This window comes from Sceloporus occidentalis, unplaced genomic scaffold, assembly GCF_023333645.1.
Source record: "Sceloporus occidentalis isolate IW3139 unplaced genomic scaffold, rSceOcc1.0.p SCAF_11, whole genome shotgun sequence".
In the NCBI taxonomy this organism is placed as follows: domain Eukaryota; kingdom Metazoa; phylum Chordata; class Lepidosauria; order Squamata; family Phrynosomatidae; genus Sceloporus; species Sceloporus occidentalis.
Genome location: NW_028316991.1, coordinates 4,220,729 through 4,240,193, shown reverse-complemented (window position 1 = coordinate 4,240,193; position 19,465 = coordinate 4,220,729). Strand labels below are relative to the sequence as shown.

Here is a 19,465-nt window from a genome sequence, read left to right as displayed (position 1 = left end):
AATAGACAAACATGTCAACTAGTCCGAGAATGAAGAACATTTATGTTTTGCTATTGCAACCAGTGATATTATAGGCTCATCAGCATACTTCGGAGCTTCCCAGGGTAGGTTACCCAGAGATCTCCCTCTTCTGGGGGAATTGGCGTTGTGTGGAAGTATGATGAGCTTTGTGACAGGCAGGGCTAGCCTGTATTGACTTACGGCTAGAAATATGAGGGGCTAGCCCCAAATAGCCTTAAAATGGCTGGTGAAAGGAGAAGTGGGTGGAGTAGTGAGCATGAGAAGTAATGCACCCCTGCCTGTAGCAAGAGGAAAGTGTCCTAGAGAATCAGGACTTCACCCAGAAACTCCAGGTCAAGCCAGAGAGTTCCCAGGTATGCCAATAAACTAAAAGGTTTTCCCCAACATTCCATTTGTTCTTGTTACAGTGTCATCCAGCATCCTAAATAGGACTAGGCCTAGAGAAGCCCAATACTCCCACCCTCACAGTTACTTAACATTACATTGATATCCATAGCAGCTTCCCTACTTACGTCCTGTCACTCATCTCTAAACACACTCCTGTCTGATCTCTGAACTCATCCAATGATCTCCGTCTCACCTCTCCTCTGATTTCTAGATCTCATCCACGCTTACAAGATTTCTCAAGGGCTACCCCATCCTCTGGAATACCCTCCCCCGGCCTATCCATTTTTACTGCTGCCTTCAGTCCTTCAAAAAACAAAAAAACAACACCCACTTGTTTAAGGACACCTACAACCTTACACTTTAACAACTTTCGTCCCATATTCCTTAGCCTACATTTCCCAGTCCCTCTCCTGTCTTCTGATACTTATACTAGTGTGGCACTTTGGCACTTTGACCTCTTGTGTAATATACCCTAACTCCCTCAAGATTGTAAACTCCTTTGAGCAGGGCCCTCCTCATCTGCTATTTCTCAAAGTCATATTATTATATGCTACTTGTCATGCCCTGGCTACCCGTTCTACAGCGCTATGGAATATGATGGCACTATATAAAATAACAAATAATAGCAACTGACATCATTAAAGCACTGATGTAGACACTGTATATGCAATCTATAAATAAAAGAGGGAGTTATTGATGATGATATTTTGATGTAATAATTCTAAATCAAATGATCAGATCATGCTATGTGGTTCCGCGGGCAGCCATGCAATTGTTTGGTGAAAGCGTTCACCAAGAATTCCTTTTATTTAGAAAAGAATGAAGACGTATGCTGTGTTTGCTGGGCAGTGAGTTATTACCTACATCAGTCTTCCTATACACATAGAGTCTATCCACTTTGTATGGCATGGGAATTTAAGCCACGCTTTGATCTCAACTGATTCTAAAAATAACTTTTATTATTATTCTTTACAAAGCCAAGCCTTCTGTTAAATGTTTCCTTCTGGTAGGAAATCGCTTTGTATCTGTATTCCTAAGGTTCAGCTGAAAACCAGATGTTTATTTAATGAAGCCAACAGTGGTACTATACTTTGTTTTATGGGGAACAACCTAACGTTTGTTAGGTTTCATGAAAGGTTGCATCTTAAAGTGTTATGCCCGACCCTTTTTGTTACAGACCTGTCTTCAGAATAGATTTATTCTCAGCCTTAAAAGGGACTATTTAAGTAGAAAATAGTAAAAATAAAAAATGGACAATATAATGGGTTAGACTTTTTGCCATCTGTTTGTGGGGCCTGCTTCCATTGTTTGCTCTACTCCCGATACACACCCCATTAGTTGTGTTTTGTGAATTATTTTCTGATAAAGTCGGAGAAGTGGACCCATCTCCCTGAAGACTGTATGGTTATACACTGATTGAATGAACATGACTGAGTACTTCTCGTAACATATGTGCTCCAATATCAGTTTTTTACAACATGAGAAGCATGTCATACATTGCCAACGTTTAAGGTGAGGTTGGAGCCTCTCCTCGTTACTCCTCTGGCTACATATCCGACATTACCGCAAGTTATCTTCTTTTTTCGTTTTGCTGTGTTGTTTTTATTTTCTCTGTTCTTTCATATTATTAAAATGTAATACAATGAGGGAATTTAAACATACCTGGGAGAGACATAAAGCTATCCTGAATCTAAGACAAGACCAGAGACTGGTTAAGGTCTGAGTCTTTATATCGGGGAAAAATGAGCAGACTAGATGGCTTTTATCTGCCGTCACATTCTTTGTGTGTCGGTACAGCCGTTGGGGCACATGAAATGTAAGTGTGATCATATCTTCTCATATGCGGTTAACATTAGGACTGGGTTTTACTCATCAGATGTTCCAATGCACACAAACATGTTGCACAATATTAAACAGTTCTGTATATAATTTTATACACAGAGTTAATGGAAATCTAAATGTTTGCCACATTATCTTGGTCATTCAGGATGAATTAGGTTATTTATTTCCTGTACAAATGCTTAACATGCTCTTGATGTATAAATCAAAGTGTTTCAGAAACCTCCCACTAGATGCTTCCACATGTAAATGCTGTGGGTTTAACTTAATTTCACACGCATAGCTTGCAAATTAGAATGTTTTTAAAGGCCACCCAGGAAAAGTTTTGTGATGTCATCAGCTAACGAATGTAAAAGTGACGAAATATGTCCCAGGTAACCGTTGGGTCCGAGATGAAACGATGTAGGAAAGAAGCATTTTTAACATAATCTACATATCTGAAGCAATGCTTTTTAATTCTAAATGTTATACATTATGAGAAATGTATCTGGCTCATAAAGGCCCCTGTCTTCTACTTTCTGATGGGGCCCTATATACCAATAGGGGCCCTAAGCAGCTGCTTTATCTGTTCATATTGTAGCCCCATGTTATGATGAAAGAAATGAAAGATTACACAGTATTAGTGGTATTAAGGCATTGGTTTAGGACAGTTGGATGGTGTCCCTGTACGTTTTCATTCTGTTTTCCAGATTCAGCAGACGTCTGGGTTGATGCAGAAACATTGCTCAACAATATTAGTTGAGTGTATTTAAAGATTATATGTAAGACTCCCCCATTTCCTTTTATTTATAGCAGCGATGAAATAAATGCATTCCAAGTTACTGAAGACAGGATATGCGGACTTCACCATATTGACTTATTTAAAATAATACGTGGTGGGATTTTTGAACAACAGTAAAACCAAAGCATACATGGTATAAATCTCTTTACACAGCAGTATTTTTGAGATGTTAACATGCATAATATATAAAATGGGGGAAGAGGGAATTGTGAGACAAATAGACTTGCGTGTTCATAACAGAACATAACATCGCTGAACACAAAAAGTAACCCTGATTCAGGCTAAACACAGATTTCCCTGGAATGATTAATGGGTTATTAATTGAATTACTTATGCTGGCAAGAGGACCTGCGCTATTGGGGGCCTTGATGAACATGAGGATATGGGGACAATTGATCTAATCCGAATTATCCCATTCATAAAGCCTGGGCAGCCATAGTTCTCATTGTATGGGTAAATGGAGATCAGCGAGCAGATAACATTGTTCGTTTATGATATTATGAGGATAAGGGGACCTCTCAATGGACCAATATGAGAAAATGTGTGATAAACCGAGCAACTCCCACCTAACCCCACCACAAAATATACAGAAGTATCCCTAAATCGGGAAAGCCTGTGTGGGAACAACATTATCCTAAAACACATGTTAAAGCTCTAAGTTTTAATTTAAAGATGGAGGGATCTGAATACGACCCCCATATTTTATTTTTGCTTTTTCTTTATCAATGGTTGTGCTTGAATAAGGAACAAGGAAAAATGCTAATTATTTTAATAGACTGGGGAGAAGAGAATGAAACATGACATCCTGCAGAACAAAGCTTCATAGTGTCTGAAACATTAAGCCACCAAAAAAACAAGGGTGTGTAAATCAAGAGAGCATGATACGTAAAGGGAAGAAAAAGTTTCTGAATCAATAATTTGCATGACAGCGATGGGGAAGGCACTTTAGAAATAAGTATATACCAAAGTTAATAATTGCATACTAATCAGAGCATCACCGTAAAAAAACATATTCAACTAAAGTAATACTACAGAAATGCATTCTATAAAAAGTTAAAAGAACTGAAATGTCACATTTTTATATCAGCTGAAATCAGGGGCGTAACTAGACGCCTCAGGGCCCGGGTGCGAGAATCTGTTAAGGGCCCCCCCCACCCCCTCACCCCCCCCCAAAAAACATGATTTTTACCCAACAATTTTTTTTCAACTAATTCAATTTACATATTGAATCATATCTAAAAAAATCAAAGAAAAAGGGGCGCATGTACAAAGGGCATAATCCAGGGGTGTCCAAGTTTTTTCTGCAGTGGGCCACTTCATCAGAATTGTATACGTGCGCGGGCCGCACTCATTTTTCACTGTGACAAAAAATATGGCCTTTAATAAAATATGCAGATTAAAATAAAGTAAAATGACACAAAACCTTTACTCTTCCTCTCACTGATTTCTGGGCCTTGAAAGTTTTGCGACTACAAATTCAGGATTCCCTAGATTTATTCTAGGGATGAACTAAAATGAAAATTCTGGACCAAAACATTCAGGGTTCACTTAGCCAAAACCGAAAATGACCCCCACCTTTAAAAATAATAATAAAAACTCACATGTTTAATAAAAGTAGGTAACACACAATTGGACAAAATTAGCAATATGACTTGGCATGATAGGAGTGTGATTGCTAACAGCAATCACACTCCTATCATACCCAGGCAACCAGTAAATGCTGGTACCTAGGCATGATGGGACTGTGCTCGCTGTGATTGCTGTTAGCAATCACACTCCTATCATGCCAAGTCAGCCAGTACATGCTGGTACAGGGTGGCTGTAAGTGATGTGCAGACCCCATACTGCTGGCAGCATCACTACACAAGGGGGGCAGCTAGCTAGGTTTCAGCATGTACTGGCTGACTTGGCATGATAGGAGTGTGATTGCTAACAGTAGTCACAGTCCCATCATGCCTAGGTTCCAGCACTTACACATCCATCCAGTAAATGCTTGAACCTAGGCATGATGGGACTCTGATTGCTATTAGCAATCACACTCCTATCATGCCAAGTCAGCCAATACACGCTGGTACAGGATGGCTGTAAGTGATGTGCAGACCCCATACTGCTGGCAGCATCAATACACAAGGGGGGCAGCTAGCCAGGTTTCAGCATGTACTGGCTGACTTGGCATGATAGGAGTGTGATTGCTAACAGCAATCACAGTCCCATCATGCCTAGGTTCCAGCACTTACACATCCATCCAGTAAATGCTGGAACCTAGGCATTATGGGACTGTGATTGCTGTTAGCAATCACACTCCTATCATGCCAAGTCAGCCAGTACATGCTGGTACAGGGTGGCTGTAAGTGCAGACCCCATACTGCTGGCAGCATCACTACACAAGGGGGGCAGCTGGCCAGGTTTCAGCATGTACTGGCTGACTTGGCATGATAGGAGTGTGATTGCTAACAGCAATCACAGTCCCATCATGCCTAGGTTCCAGCACTTACACATCCATGCTATCACACACACACTCACACACTCATTTATTCATATAATCATTAATTCACAGATTCATTCCCTCAATCACACACACTCATTCAAACACCCTCCCCACCCCCTTACCTGCACTGCATCTCCCTTCGATGCCGCTAACAGACTTCAGCAGGGGGCGCGGCCTCCCTCTGCCTTCTCTGCTAAAGCACAGAGGAAGTAGGATGTCACGTCAACACCGCTTCCTCTGTGCTGTCCAGAAGACCCTCCCAAAAGTAAGTAGTAGGGCTTGAGGTGCGGCTCGTGTAAGATCGGTTGCCCTGGCTGACGATCTTACGCGGGCCGCACCTCGAGGTCTCGCGGGCCGCATTTGGCCCGCGGGCCGCATGTTGGACGCCCCTGCCTTATTTAAAAAAAAAAAAAAAACGTAAAAAAGATTTCGGGCGGCCCCTTGGCTTGGGCCCCCCTGCCGCCGGGGCCCGGTCGCGGTCGCGACCCCTGCGACCCCGGTAGATCCGCCACTGGCTGAAATAAAACTGCATACAGCCACCTTGCTCTGCTTGACTTCCCCTTTATATCCAGCATGAATTCGCTTATACATAATATGGACAAAGTCACAAGAAATGTAATAACTTATTTCCATTCTCTCTTTGTTACTTTGCACGTATGAACACTCGAAGCAGCTCGTTTTGTTTACTTTCTTACACTACTAAAGCATCCGTTACTGTGGAAAAATGATTCCTTTAATAACACCCTAAGTGCCGTATGTGTCAGCACATAACATAGGAAAATATATCATGGATACAAGGACATTGTGAGTTTAATGACACAATCAACGGGTGACTATACCTCCCAGCCTTCTATGTGGCTCTGCCATTCCTCGAGGACTTCTAATTTCTCCATCTGCCTCTTAGCCTCGTTAATGTTGGAACACACAGCTTTCATGGCTTGCAGAGCTTCCACTACATGGGCATGGTCACCGTGCTTCCTTGGAGTCCTCTTCAGTAGCTCCTATTAAGACATTGTGGAAGTTAGCATGAGATTAGAAAAAGCATAGAACATTTTAAAAATTATGAAATAAAATGCTTTTGAATCAAAGCATGTTGACATGGGTCATTTGGGTGAATGGTACACAGGGAAGAACATTGTTGCCACAAACTGGCTGACTATACACCAGACAGTGACTACATTTACACATGAAGGTGCATTGTACAGTGCAGCAGTATATAATCAAAAAATAATAATTACTTAGAGGTTTCAATTTTTTGGAGTCTTGCTCATTAGTCTTTTTCGCTTATCTGCTTTCTGGTTTGCATGACATGCATTGGAATTCTTAGGTGGTGCAGGAGGCTGCCATCCATAACTCTTCCCTGCTCCTTCATGTAATTATTCTATGCACTAGGGATTTTGGTTGTCATGTATAACAAAAACATCTGTGTCCTGAAGAAGTTTTACAGGATGCAACAGCGACTAGATATTTTTTATTTCTACCTGCCATTCTTGATCAAAATTATTGGGATCCATCCATGTAATGGCTTAGATCTTCTTTTCTTGTTCTTGATGGCCCTAATTCTCATTTGGAGTTCATCATAAATATAATGTCACCTAAAGGATCCCAAAGGGCTGTGCCTTCCCACTAAGCCACCATGGCTAAGAAAAAACAAAACAAGGACGACAAAACATTTTGTCCATTCACAACTTGGTTCCATATCTAATGATATCTATAGTATTTTGGCCTGTTTTTCTGAAGCACAATAGTTTTTGAAGTTTTGGAAATGTCTAATTCTGTTTCCCTAAGAGGCCTGGGAGTTTCTTCATTTAGCTACAAAACAGCCCACCAAAACGCTCTCCATTCTTAAACGTGTTGCCACTGAATGGATACATTTCACATTTTCTGCATGTTAAGAATGTTAAATATTATCTTTTGAGCATGGTCGTGCCAAATTTTAAAAGTGATGAGATAATAAAAATGAATTATGCATAGCATGGTTTTCAATAGAAGGTACTTTTATTCTTTTTTAATCAGCCACTGATATTACCTACAAGTTATTTAATGAAAATACACATAATCTTATGAAATGTTCTGAATACTACATTTTATAAACCTATAGTAGCCACATGATCCAGATCTGCTTTCATATTACAATGGATTTAAAAAAAGTGCGTTATATTGATTTCTTCACTTTCAGACCTAAACTGTTACTTTGTTACAATAGTTATTTCTGCCACCATTATTGGCGATAGCAGCTGCATTCCTTTATAGCTGCACATACCGTATTGGCTCGGATATAGGCCGCCCCCGTATATAGGCCGCCCCCTAAAAGTTTGGTGCTTTTTTAAAGAAAAAGTTTTTTTCTTTAAAAAAGCACCAAAAAAACATGCTGCCACTCTGTCTCCCACCCCCCCCGAGATATGCTGCCACTGTCGTCCCCCCCCCCGAGATATGCTACCACTGTCCTTCTCCCTGCCCGAGATATGCTGCCACTCTGTCCCCCCCCCGAGATATGCTGCCACTCTGTCTCCCCCCCGAGATATGCTGCCACTGTCCTCCTCCCCCCTCGAGATATGCTGCCACTGTCCTCCCCCCCCCGAGATATGCTGCCACTCTGCCCCCCCGACTTACCAGAGGAGGCTCCAGGGTGTCTTGCGGGGCTGGCGGGGGACATCTACGCAATACGCGTACACAACTTCCGGTGCCGGCACATCAGCTGAGTGCCGGCACCGGAAGTTGTGTACGCGTATTGCGTAGATGTCCCCCGCCGGCCCTGCAAGACACCCGGGAGTCTCCTCTGGTAAGTCTTGGGGGCAGAGGTAAAGCTTAGACAACCTCCCGTGCCGGCACCCCCCCCCGTGGAAAGTGCTGGCAGGGGAGGCTGTCTGAGCGTATCGGGGAGTAGGATGCAGGTCCCCTGCACCGCTGCGGGGGATCTGTATCCTAACCCTGCCCGGCGCCCGGGACTGCATGTCCTGGGTGTCGGGCGCTAGACCCCGAATATAGGCCGCACCCCCACTTTAAAGACTTAAAGTGGGGGAAAAAAGTGCGGCCTATATTCAAGCCAATACGGTACTAATAAACAGTGGAGAAATATACACAACAGTTACTGTAACTAGATAGTATCTGTAAAGAATCCTAAGCAGGTAGCCAATTGCAGAGCTTCAACAGATGAAGGAGCTCCACATCTCTAAGTAAAAAGACTATCTATGGTAGGCAACAGACTTGGCAACAGTGATCAATGCCAGCAAGCAGCTGCAAGGGCCAATAAGGTTTTGGCATGCATAAAATGGGGTATTATTTCACAATATTCTCTTTCCTCTTTACAGGTCAATGGTAAGACCTCACCTTGAATATGCGGTACAATTCTGGGCACTGGACATAATAAAACTAGAAAAAGTGCAAAGGAGGGCTACCAAAAGGGGGTTGGAAGATATAAGTTATGAAGAGAGATTTAAAAAGTTAAAATTATATACACTGGAAAAACAACATCTTAGAGGGGATATGATAACATTATACAAATATATGCAGGGCCAATATAACGAGCTCTTCAGTGACCTGTTCATTAACAGAAACATACAAAGAACAAGAGATCACCCTCTGAGACTGGAAGAGCGGAGATTTCATAGACGACAAAGGAAGGGATTCTTTACAGTGAGGACAATAAAGGTATGGAATTCGCTACCAAGAGGTATTCCCTTCCAAGGGAGGGTGTGTTATCAAATACATTAGTTGCCTTCAAAAGGGGTCTGGATATTTTTTTTAGAAAGGTATGACTTACAGGGCTATAAATAGGTTTTTCAACCTTATGTGCTATGTAACTGTGTGCCTAGTGCTTTACTTCTGGAGGGGAGCAGATTCATTGGGTTTTTATGATAACAAAAAAATGATGCGCTTAATTAACTTTGTACTTCAGTAAGTCATGTACTACAGGTTATTATGAAAACCTGGTTTGTCTATTTGGACAGACCTGCTTTTATTGCTATGCAACTTAAATAGCGCCAGCCTATTCTGTATTGCAGTTACAATACCAAGCTTCCAACCTACTAAAAGCTTTATAAAGGGGTTAATGTTATAAATATATGGCACATATTTTGCATGTACGAAAAAACATAATGTATCTACTGTTCATGCTAGGAACTTATACCATGTGTGCTGCAAGATACTGTGTCCTTTGTGCCAAATTTGGTCTCCATAATAGAATCCCTTTTAAAGGGAGACCAAGGAAAGGGAAGTGATTGTATGAAAGAGATTTAAATACATTTAAAAGCATGTTTTAAACCTCTAATAAAATCCCCTAGCAACCAGCGCATACTTACTCGCAGGAGAAGTGGGTACTTGCAAATTCTCTGTATTGGTGCAACCAGATAGCTTTCCAGCGGAACATCTGTGTTCTTCCTCCCACCCAGTAACATGCAGTTCTACGAAACAAACAAATCCAGCTTCGAGACACGATAACATAAGCATTTACACCATACGGCTTTAGAAATATAAACTATTTACATGTTAAATATGTTATTTTTATACTTTTCATATTTTAAGTTCATAGTTTCACCCTGTACATGTAATTTGTGATGCAATCGGAACCATAAATAAACTCATTGCTATGTAACCGTACCGCTTTTACCATGTTGAGCCCGAATTGATCGTCATACATGAACCCCATTGACTCACGAGACAATGTAATTTTAGATTTAGAATGTTGTCACAGATATATGCTTTTTTTGGTCAGCATCATGAGTGTCATGAACTGCATAACGGCTGAAAGCACCAAATTTCAGCAAACTGCTGTTATGTTGATCAGTCAGTCAATGTGTTAATTAACGAAAGAAATCCAAAAATCCAGTTTAGCGCGGTTACAGCCCTCGGCAATCAAGTTTCACATCTCTAGCTCTGCAGCATGTGCCGTGCCAGTCGCTTCTACATCCACATGATGTGAAAAAGCATAAAGCACAGTCAATATGGCACAGACCCAAGAATACTGTATGTATCCACTATAAAAAGAAATGTAATCTTCCAGTGACTGACTCAATCCATAATTCAGCAAAATATGTTACAGAAGCATAATTTCTTACCAGTAAAAACGTCCTCACTGTTCTGATTTTGTTAAGCTCGAGCAGTAGTTTCTGAGCTTTTTCATGGTTTCTGCAGTATTCATCATAAATTGCAAAGCGATCCTTCTGCGGGTATAAATATACAGTATACTTAAAAAAATATTACCATCATTTAGACTTCATCAGTTATTTGCTGTATTAAACCATTGCGTTAACCAACTTTCCCTACCTTTTCCCATCTGCACCTTCATATCCATAAGTTAATAAAAACCAATAAAATGTCTCAATGACCAAGTACCTTTATTAAAATCTTACGCAGTCAGACGTAAGTAAATTTATCTTTTGAAGTTACCCATAGCTTGTGCTTTTTGTTTGTAAAACAATGTAATTGGTCTGTAATTTGATATCAGTGGCAGCCCATGGCAAGGATAGCATTATCTAATTAATTTCATGTTCTTAGGTTCTCTGCCTTCTTCTTGCCCATCAAATACAGCAACTTAATGGCAGGGCAGATAATAGTTAACATAGGAGTAATGCAGACCCCGAGAGAAAAAGGTGGGGGATACCTATACCCCCCCCCATGGTGTACATATAGCATAGGTTTTTATTATAAGTATTTATTGACTGTTTTAATCTTATATTCATTTTTTAGTGTATAATATAGGATTTGGGGAAAACTTTTTGCAGGTACTAGGTATTAGCAGACTACAACTCTCATCATACCATAGTCTTTTTAATTATTTATTTTCTGGTGATTTGTTTTTTCTTATGTACTGTATATTGCAGAGGGTAACATTTATTTTACTACATTTGTTTACTTTTAACCTTTCCAATATATCCCTAATTCCTTTGATCCAGATGAAAGCAAAAAAAAATAATTAATAAATCCATGGGTAGTCAGAATAATATCTGGATCAACAACCTTTAAAATACTATAAATAGTATGCCCTTGATGGTACTTGTGATTGCCACATAGGTAGTGGATTCCATATCTTTACCATCCTTACTGTGGAAGGGATCACATACTATGTATTAAAACAATATATATCAAAACTCACAGAGAACAGATGGAGGAATGACAGACTGTAATATTTCCCTCTTCAGGAGTTAATTGTCTTTTCGATTGCTAGTTGAATGATGTTTAAAGCATGCTACCTTTGCCCACCTGCTATAATGCTGAGCTTTGTGGAGTGGTTGTTATTTGGCAGGACACTGACAGCAACTGGTGAGCCTCCAGTGCCAGACCCAACAGACATTATTTTGCATTTTTCCTGTAAAAGGAAATGTGCCTCTTGTCTTCATGAAACATGGAAATCTATCCAGAACAAGTAATTAGTGAATTCACACTGCAAATCAGAACTGGAGTGTTTGCCAGACCAAAGACACAGCAATTATTCTTTCCATGAGTTCACAGCTTGTTCATCCAATGGTGGAGGAAAATATATGGAGCCATATTGCTATACTAGCAAAGTAATCAAGGACAAAAAGAGATACCAATATCAAGTAAACATAAAACTATCAGAGGAGATATTAGCCGGTGACTCTCCTTCTGTTTGCAGATTTCACATTAGATACCTCTAATAGTTTTTGTTTATTAAGAGGTATTTATATGGTCCATTATGCATTCGGTCCAAACCTCAAATATACTATATTTAATAAACATTAAGGTGTAGTCTGTTAATTCTGTTTTTGGCTGTTTCTGATATTTTGGGGGCGCATTAAATCCATCGTTTGGCACTCCAAAAACCTGCCATCATCATCTTCACCCAATTGCATGATGGGAAATCTAAATTCTCACGGGATAATATAACTAATTATTATTATTTATTGTTTTATATCAGATTCCGCAGCGCTGTACTAATGAAGAATAACAGGCATCCACAGTCTTGAAAAACATGCAGGTTCAAGAGTATGACGCAGAATATACCATGACCTTAGACAAACTTATCATAGCACATCACATCTTAGATGTTTTAATCAATGGTTCTGCAAGTATCATAAATAACTAATGAAAATGCTGTATCTCATTTAACACACTTGTAGGTGTTAAATTTAAATGGGTTTCTTTTACCCAGACACTGGTGAGAAAAAAAACATGATTCAGTAATGTCTCTTATTTGGCTGTTGTAAATGATAGGAAAATATGAAACACCTCTCATTTATTTTGTGTACTGCACATGCATTTCTTATTCGGCTAGAGGCAGGGTTCATGGTTGACTTGTCCTGCACAATGGTACGTTAGCCCACTAAGCATGCTAATGGGCAATAAAGCCAAAGAGGACAGAGCTATGTTGCTCTACAGAGTGTTTCACACAGATACACTCTACATACCAAAAGAAGACCTCTGAGACTGGCAGACGACAGGGAACAGTAACGCCAAACCTCATACTTTAAAGGTATGCAGAGGTTTTGGAAACTCTTTAACTGTGCCCATAGACTTTAGATGCGACGACTGTGTCCCTGCCTGTACTGGCCACCCTCTAGCCACGTCTAACATGTCGCTGCTTTGCTGACACTCTCAACCCTTTATACCCATCACCTCTAACTCTCCTCCACTACAATGCAGAGAAAAACTTACAAATTTCAGGAAACAGGTGCCAACCTCCTGGTGGGCATTGGGCTCTGGCTGCAAAGATTCTTCAATAAGAGCCAAAAAGTCCTTATGCACAGCAAGTATGTCTTCAATATTAGAAAATAATGTCTACAAAAAAAAAAAAAGCAGAATTGCATTATGATACCACATGCCCATATACTGTATGCATTTGGAGAATGTAATTTGTAAAATAGTTTGAAGTTTAAAGTCTATGACACCTGAGAACTCCTTAAAAGAAAATAATACAGATCAAGCGTAACCAACAATTCATGTCTACATGAAAGTATAATCTGAATTAGCATGTGTCTGCCTACCTAGAACAATGTCCTAAAGTTACAATGTGGTTTCCACCACATATATGTACATGGGCACACTGAAAATAAAACCAGTATAATACACAAACTGTATGAAACAACGTCATAAGGGGACTTCTCTTGAAGTTAACTGTTTTTGCCTTTCTTAGAGCAGCATTAATAGTTTTTCAGAGTAATATGTGTTGCAAGAGGAAACTGCCACCACTTGATCATAAATTTGAATTAGAGAATTGTGTCGGTATTTTATTACTAATTTACTAATTGAACCTTCTAAAAAGTAACTATAATTTTAGCAAGCCATCAAGCTGGTCTAATTTGTAAATTAACACCACTGCCCCGACTTCTTCCACGTTTTCCACATATTGTTTATTGGCCAGCTAGAAATATACAGCAGCGCTTATATCCAAAGGAGAAAACAACCATCATCTGTTTCGAGACTCACCTTAACTGTGTCCTCTGTGACACTTTTATCATCTTTGGAAGCAGCATACTGCATCATTCGATGAAGAAACGCCTAAGAGAAAAAAAAGATGTATGAGGGTGATACATAAGGCAGACAATGCAATAAGGGTAAACATTCCTGGCATTAATAAAATATATTTTAGCATTTATCATGTATAGTTATACGATGATATATATATTTATTTTTGGGTAAATAAGAAATGGCTTTCATTTATTTGCATCTTAGGAGATGTAGCGACTAACTCCTGGTTGTATTGCATACAAATTGTACTAAAATCTTACTTATTTCTCATGAGAGGAAAAGGTTGGACACAGAAGGAATTATCTAAAATGGTTTAGTGTGCATCAGATACAGTCATGTATTATCCCAGAAAAACAATTGAATTTAGTGCCTCCAAATATCATATGTAAAATGATAAATGTACTTTAAAATGATCTCATACACTATAATAGGAAAAATATTAAAGTTAGATGAACATTTCTCTTGACCCTGGAGGAAAATAACTAGTGACACACACGCAAAGACATAAAAATGGAATACCAAAATGTTATATCAGTGACCAAAATGTTATATTAGTGGGAAGTATGACAGCAGGAACTGGTCTAAAGTACCAGATACACTTCTTAAAGTTTTTTATGGAGAATATGTTTGTATTGGCCTTCATTTTACTCAATATAGTGAATATTGTAATAAATGTGATTTCCAATGATGTGAAACTTCACACTTAAATGTCACCAGGGCAAATAATACAATTCATTTTCTTATTTCTTCAGGAAGAGTGCTCGCGACACACTAACACATTTCCTTTGAAATGTATTCTACCGAAAACACTTTTTTGTATTCTGCTCAAATGCTAGATGAACTGTTCATTTATAACAAAGTGTTTGGTTTTTTTTTATTATTCAGCGAACTAATTAGAGAAACCCATGAAACGATAGATGCTTCATCGTGTAGTTTGTCACAGCGGTAAAGCCTCTTACCAAATACTTTTAGGAACAAAACAAAAGGTCAATAATTTTCTTAACACGTTAAGGATGAACTGTTAACTTTAGGGTTTTGTTACAATAACATCAATTTATGAAAACTACCTAATAGCCTGTGCTTTTTATTTTGCCATCAATGCAATGGTTTTGAAGATATTTAGTTTAAAATTAAGGGACTTACTTTACATTATGGAAGTCAAGATTTGTGGTAAGAAGGTGTCAGATCTATCATATCTAAAATATTTTCTACCTTCAAAATGTCTCCCTTCTCCTTACCCCACTCTTACAAAGGCTATCTGAACCAATCAACAACAATCAGAAAGTTATGGAAGAGATAAATTAATGTTGAGAGATAATCATGCAGAAATAAGAAGTTAAGTTGACTGCTCCCATATATACCTCCACATATTATATATATATATATATATATATATATATATATATATATAAGAGGGGAGCTAATGCATCTATACAATGTTTACTTAATCTGTTAATACAAATATATAATTTTATTTAATGTATTTAACTGTAAAATATACAATGTAGAAAAAATGATTTAATTTAAAGCAAGCACCGTTGTGACATCATGACCTTCACTTGATGTAAGGAAAATATTTTGGTGAGACCCTACACTAGTTTGATTTCAATTTTAAGTTGTTTATGATTACTCTGAGCAAGTTTTCAATTGTCACAAAATCACAAAGTTTTCAATTGTGATAAAGAAGACTTTTGCTTTACAAGATGAAAGCCAAGCTGTGAACTGTGTGTAGGTACTTTCCACTGCTAGGTGACATAAGGCCATAAGGAATCTAAAATGTCATATCATTAGTGTTATTGGTGATTTGTGAACAGTTACTCCCAAAGTAAGAGAATAAGACAGAAGTGCTAATCATTTCTCATAATATAAAACTATAAAGCCAAACGGGAGACAACACAGCTTGTGGACAGGGTTATGTTTTGAACGCCACGTTTCTTCCACCCTTATTCTTATAGGGCAAAAGTCATGGAGCTCTTTGAAGTTTTGTCCATATTCTTTTCTTGAGATGGAGAGAAGGTCAGAGGAAGGCTCAGATGCTGCACAAACTACATTGAAGTTCTTATGTTCGACCAGACAGCAGATGTCTGAGCACTAGCAGCAGCAGGAGATGTAGTTATATGGGTGTCTCTTGGGGTGGAAGAACAACAACATAGTGAGCTCTCTTACTGGAGCTGTCTGACAGCTTTAGGTTGCATTTTCAGGTATCATGCAACATACTCAGCACCACATCCAGGTTGTTAAGCAAATACATCCACAAAGGACCTTTGCTTGTGCTCTTCTTGCACTAGGGCAGCAAAAGAACCAAGTAGGGTTAACTTCCCCTGGTTTGAGTGTAGGTCCCTCAGGTCATTGGTTTGCCCTTCCGTCACTTACTTTAGGGCAATGCACTAGTCATTCTTTTACTGCTTCTGCAGCCATAAAACTGGTCTGAATAGCAGTAGATATTGTCCTCCGAAAACTCAAGCTCTTTGGCAAGTATTTGACAAACGCTTACAGTGGTTGAAGAGATTAATTGGTCAGAAACAGCTGACAGATAGTAGACTGTTGGCTATTGCAGGTGCTCTTGCTGCTTTATACTTGCTCAGTTTGTGGCAGTGGCAGTTCTTGAGTGTGGACCTAACACAGCTCCCAAGTAACAAATCTATTTATCATTTCTCAGGCTTGAGTCTCTATTTAGAACTGAAAATCTGTTTGCCTCTAGCCACGGAACACTGGCTCCTAGAACTGGCAACACCGCCACAATGTCTGAAGGGTTCCATTATAGCAACTTAAACCAGCCCATCACACAAGCAGACTTCAGAGAACTGGAAAGTAGACATCCATAACCCCTGCAGCTAGGCCTGGTGTGAGCTGCTTCATTGTGTTTCCAGACTCCCTTTTTAAGTGCCATAAATAGTTTAAAAATGAAATTTCAAGAATTACTTTGGCAGTATTTATCCACTAAGTTTCCTAACGCTTCATAAGACTATTTGCGCTGGCATTAAAAGACATTAGAAAAGAGGGAAATCAGCAACTAATGTATTTTACATGTAGTTTTGTTTCTTCCCACCACACAGTAGAAACATTTTCTTGTTACGTATTAAACAAAGAATTCTTATTCTAAGAATATAAGCCCAGAGCACATCATAAAGAGGATATCCAGGCCTTTAGTCTTTTAGTAGTGAATTGTAACCATGTCCCCAATTCCTGTCTCCCTCTGATCCTGAATCCAAGTGATTGAACTAATTGTAAAATAGTTGGAGGTAGTTAAGAAGAGTTGGAGATGGAGTGTGAGCTAGAGAATAAAGTGGCGGACCCGCAAGCACAGTTTTGCTTACGCCCCATTAATAATAAAGGTTACCATTGACTCATTGGACCTTATGATGTTATGGGGACACTCCAGCCATCATATGCAATTGAATGTGTATAATAGCTGAGTATCTCCTTTAAGTTATAGCTTTCTCCATTTGCAAATGCAGACTGGCTCATGCAAGAGTTCCACAGGGTCTAACGAGACCCCCTGCATGCATACAGGCTGGTTCAATGAGACAAAAGTGGTGTAAAAATACGACTACAGAGGGAACTGCTCATTCTCCTAAAAGTTATTGACTTTTTTCTATCTACAGTTACAGTACTTGCAAAGAACTTTAATGTGCATTCTTTGTTGGTGGGTCTGCATGGAACAGTAATCAGTCCTTTTAAAACAATATGCTGATTAAAATTCTGCAACAGTAGAATGTATTCTAGTTAAAATAATTTACAATACATACAATTTTTTTACCAGACCCTACATGGTTTATTCGGCTTTTGACTGCCTCGTAGGTTGTAACCTTGACCCTCATACTGTAAAAGCAGGCAGGTCAGGGACTCCCTATTCCTGCAGATCTCATTCACGCCACACAAGCCACTTTCCTGTTGAGTATCCTGCTGGGTTTGAGCCAATAAATGTCATGCTTAAATGAAAAATCAATATGTGTCTCCAGTGAGTAGGTCACTTTCAGCACTGTTGCACCTACTCAGTTAGCCAAGTCAATTGTTTAGACAATGCAGCCAAGAACATGGTGTACTTGAGAGCAATTAATACAAAAATATGAAACAATTTATGTTACAGAGAAAACTACCGTACTTTTGTACTTTTTACAATTAATATGCTTATATATTAAATATAGTTACAATTAAGTATACCCCAACCTTTTTTCACAAATATATTGTTTTGGGGGTTTTTTTACAACATTTCAATCATTCTTCATAGAAATATGAAGGACAACAACTCTATGGCTCCTAAAATAAAGCAAGTGCAAAGGACAAGTATCCAAATATACCTGCATTCTTGAAGGTTTTAGCTCTCTTTATGCATTGTAAGTTTTTAAAAGTTGTTGACCTGTTACTTTACTACACTGATGTGATAGGTCTATATAATACCACTAGAGGGTAAAAAGAACAAGCTAATCAATGTAATCCTCTTTAGAAGCCCCAATGGAAAGGTAAAAACTATGAAATAAGGAAGTCAATATGCATAGAATGTAGAATAAGTTGAGATTTCTTGAATGTCACCTCTCCTACTGAACTATGCATTATACAGAGATGAACCTTGCAAGAGTTGACCCTTCATTACTGTAAGGCACGTACCGTACGCCGGACGGTACGTGCCGTTCGAGGTCCGGGACTTACCTCCCGTGGCAGACCGCGTCTGCTCGCGGCAGGTTCCCGGTCCCTGCCGCCGTCTCGGGCGATGTGTTCTTCACTCCCCGCGTCCACGCGGGGAGCCGGGGAACACGCCGGCGACGCCGTTCGGGTCCCCACGGAGGGGGCGGTGCTCCAGCACGCCACCCCTAGTTTCTCTCCTCCTGCTAACGGTGTACAGGAGGGAGGGGGAGGAGTGGGGGTAGGGGCTTCCCCTGGGGGGGCGGCACCTCTTGTGCCGTCTCACAGGGAAGAGGTGGTTGGGGGCGGAACAGTGGGTGGAGATCTAGACGTGAAGTCAGACGCCACGTCTGGGATCTCTATAAAACCCTCAAGCTCCCTTATGTCGGCGCTCAGATATTCTGAGACGCTCTGTGCCCTACACAGCGTCCCCAGTACTGTGCTCCTCTACCTCTTTGTATCCTGATTTGCTGCCTGGACCTGACCCTTGCCTGTGACCTGATTACGCTATTTGATTGCTGCCTGGACCTGACCCTTGCCTGTGACCTGACTACGCTATTTGATTGCTGCCTGGACCTGACCCTTGCCTGTGACCTGATTACGCTATTTGGCGTCCTGCCTTTACCTGATTTAGTTATCGTGCCCTATCTCTACTATTCTGGACTGTTCCTGTTACCTCCAGTAGTCCTGCATTCTGGGCTCCTTCTACCCTGCTAATACAGACACCAGCAAGTGTCTGACAATTACGCATAATGGAATTGGCTTTAGTAAATAAGCCACTATCCGTCAAAAGAATAGACTGTTCCCCTCTAACTATAGAAAGAAAGAGGGAGAGAAATAAGACTACTTTGTCTTCTCTTAAACACTGAGACACTTCAACATTGACCAGTGTGCACAGG

General features: G+C 39.8%; 1 protein-coding gene across 1 annotated transcript in view; it reads right to left on the bottom strand.

The window, feature by feature from the left end:
* The window catches only part of LOC149305460 (phosphatidylinositol 3,4,5-trisphosphate-dependent Rac exchanger 2 protein-like), a 139,561-nt gene that overhangs the window by 94,077 nt on the left and 26,019 nt on the right, over nucleotides 1-19,465 (bottom strand). The window contains exons 2-6 of the mRNA XM_089477522.1: nucleotides 13,902-13,973; nucleotides 13,131-13,253; nucleotides 10,574-10,678; nucleotides 9,818-9,919; nucleotides 6,356-6,517 (exon numbers count right to left, since the gene is read on the bottom strand). Of these exons, the coding sequence (XP_089333648.1) occupies nucleotides 6,356-6,517; nucleotides 9,818-9,919; nucleotides 10,574-10,678; nucleotides 13,131-13,253; nucleotides 13,902-13,973 (564 nt within the window). The remainder of the gene's footprint in view (nucleotides 1-6,355; nucleotides 6,518-9,817; nucleotides 9,920-10,573; nucleotides 10,679-13,130; nucleotides 13,254-13,901; nucleotides 13,974-19,465) is intronic.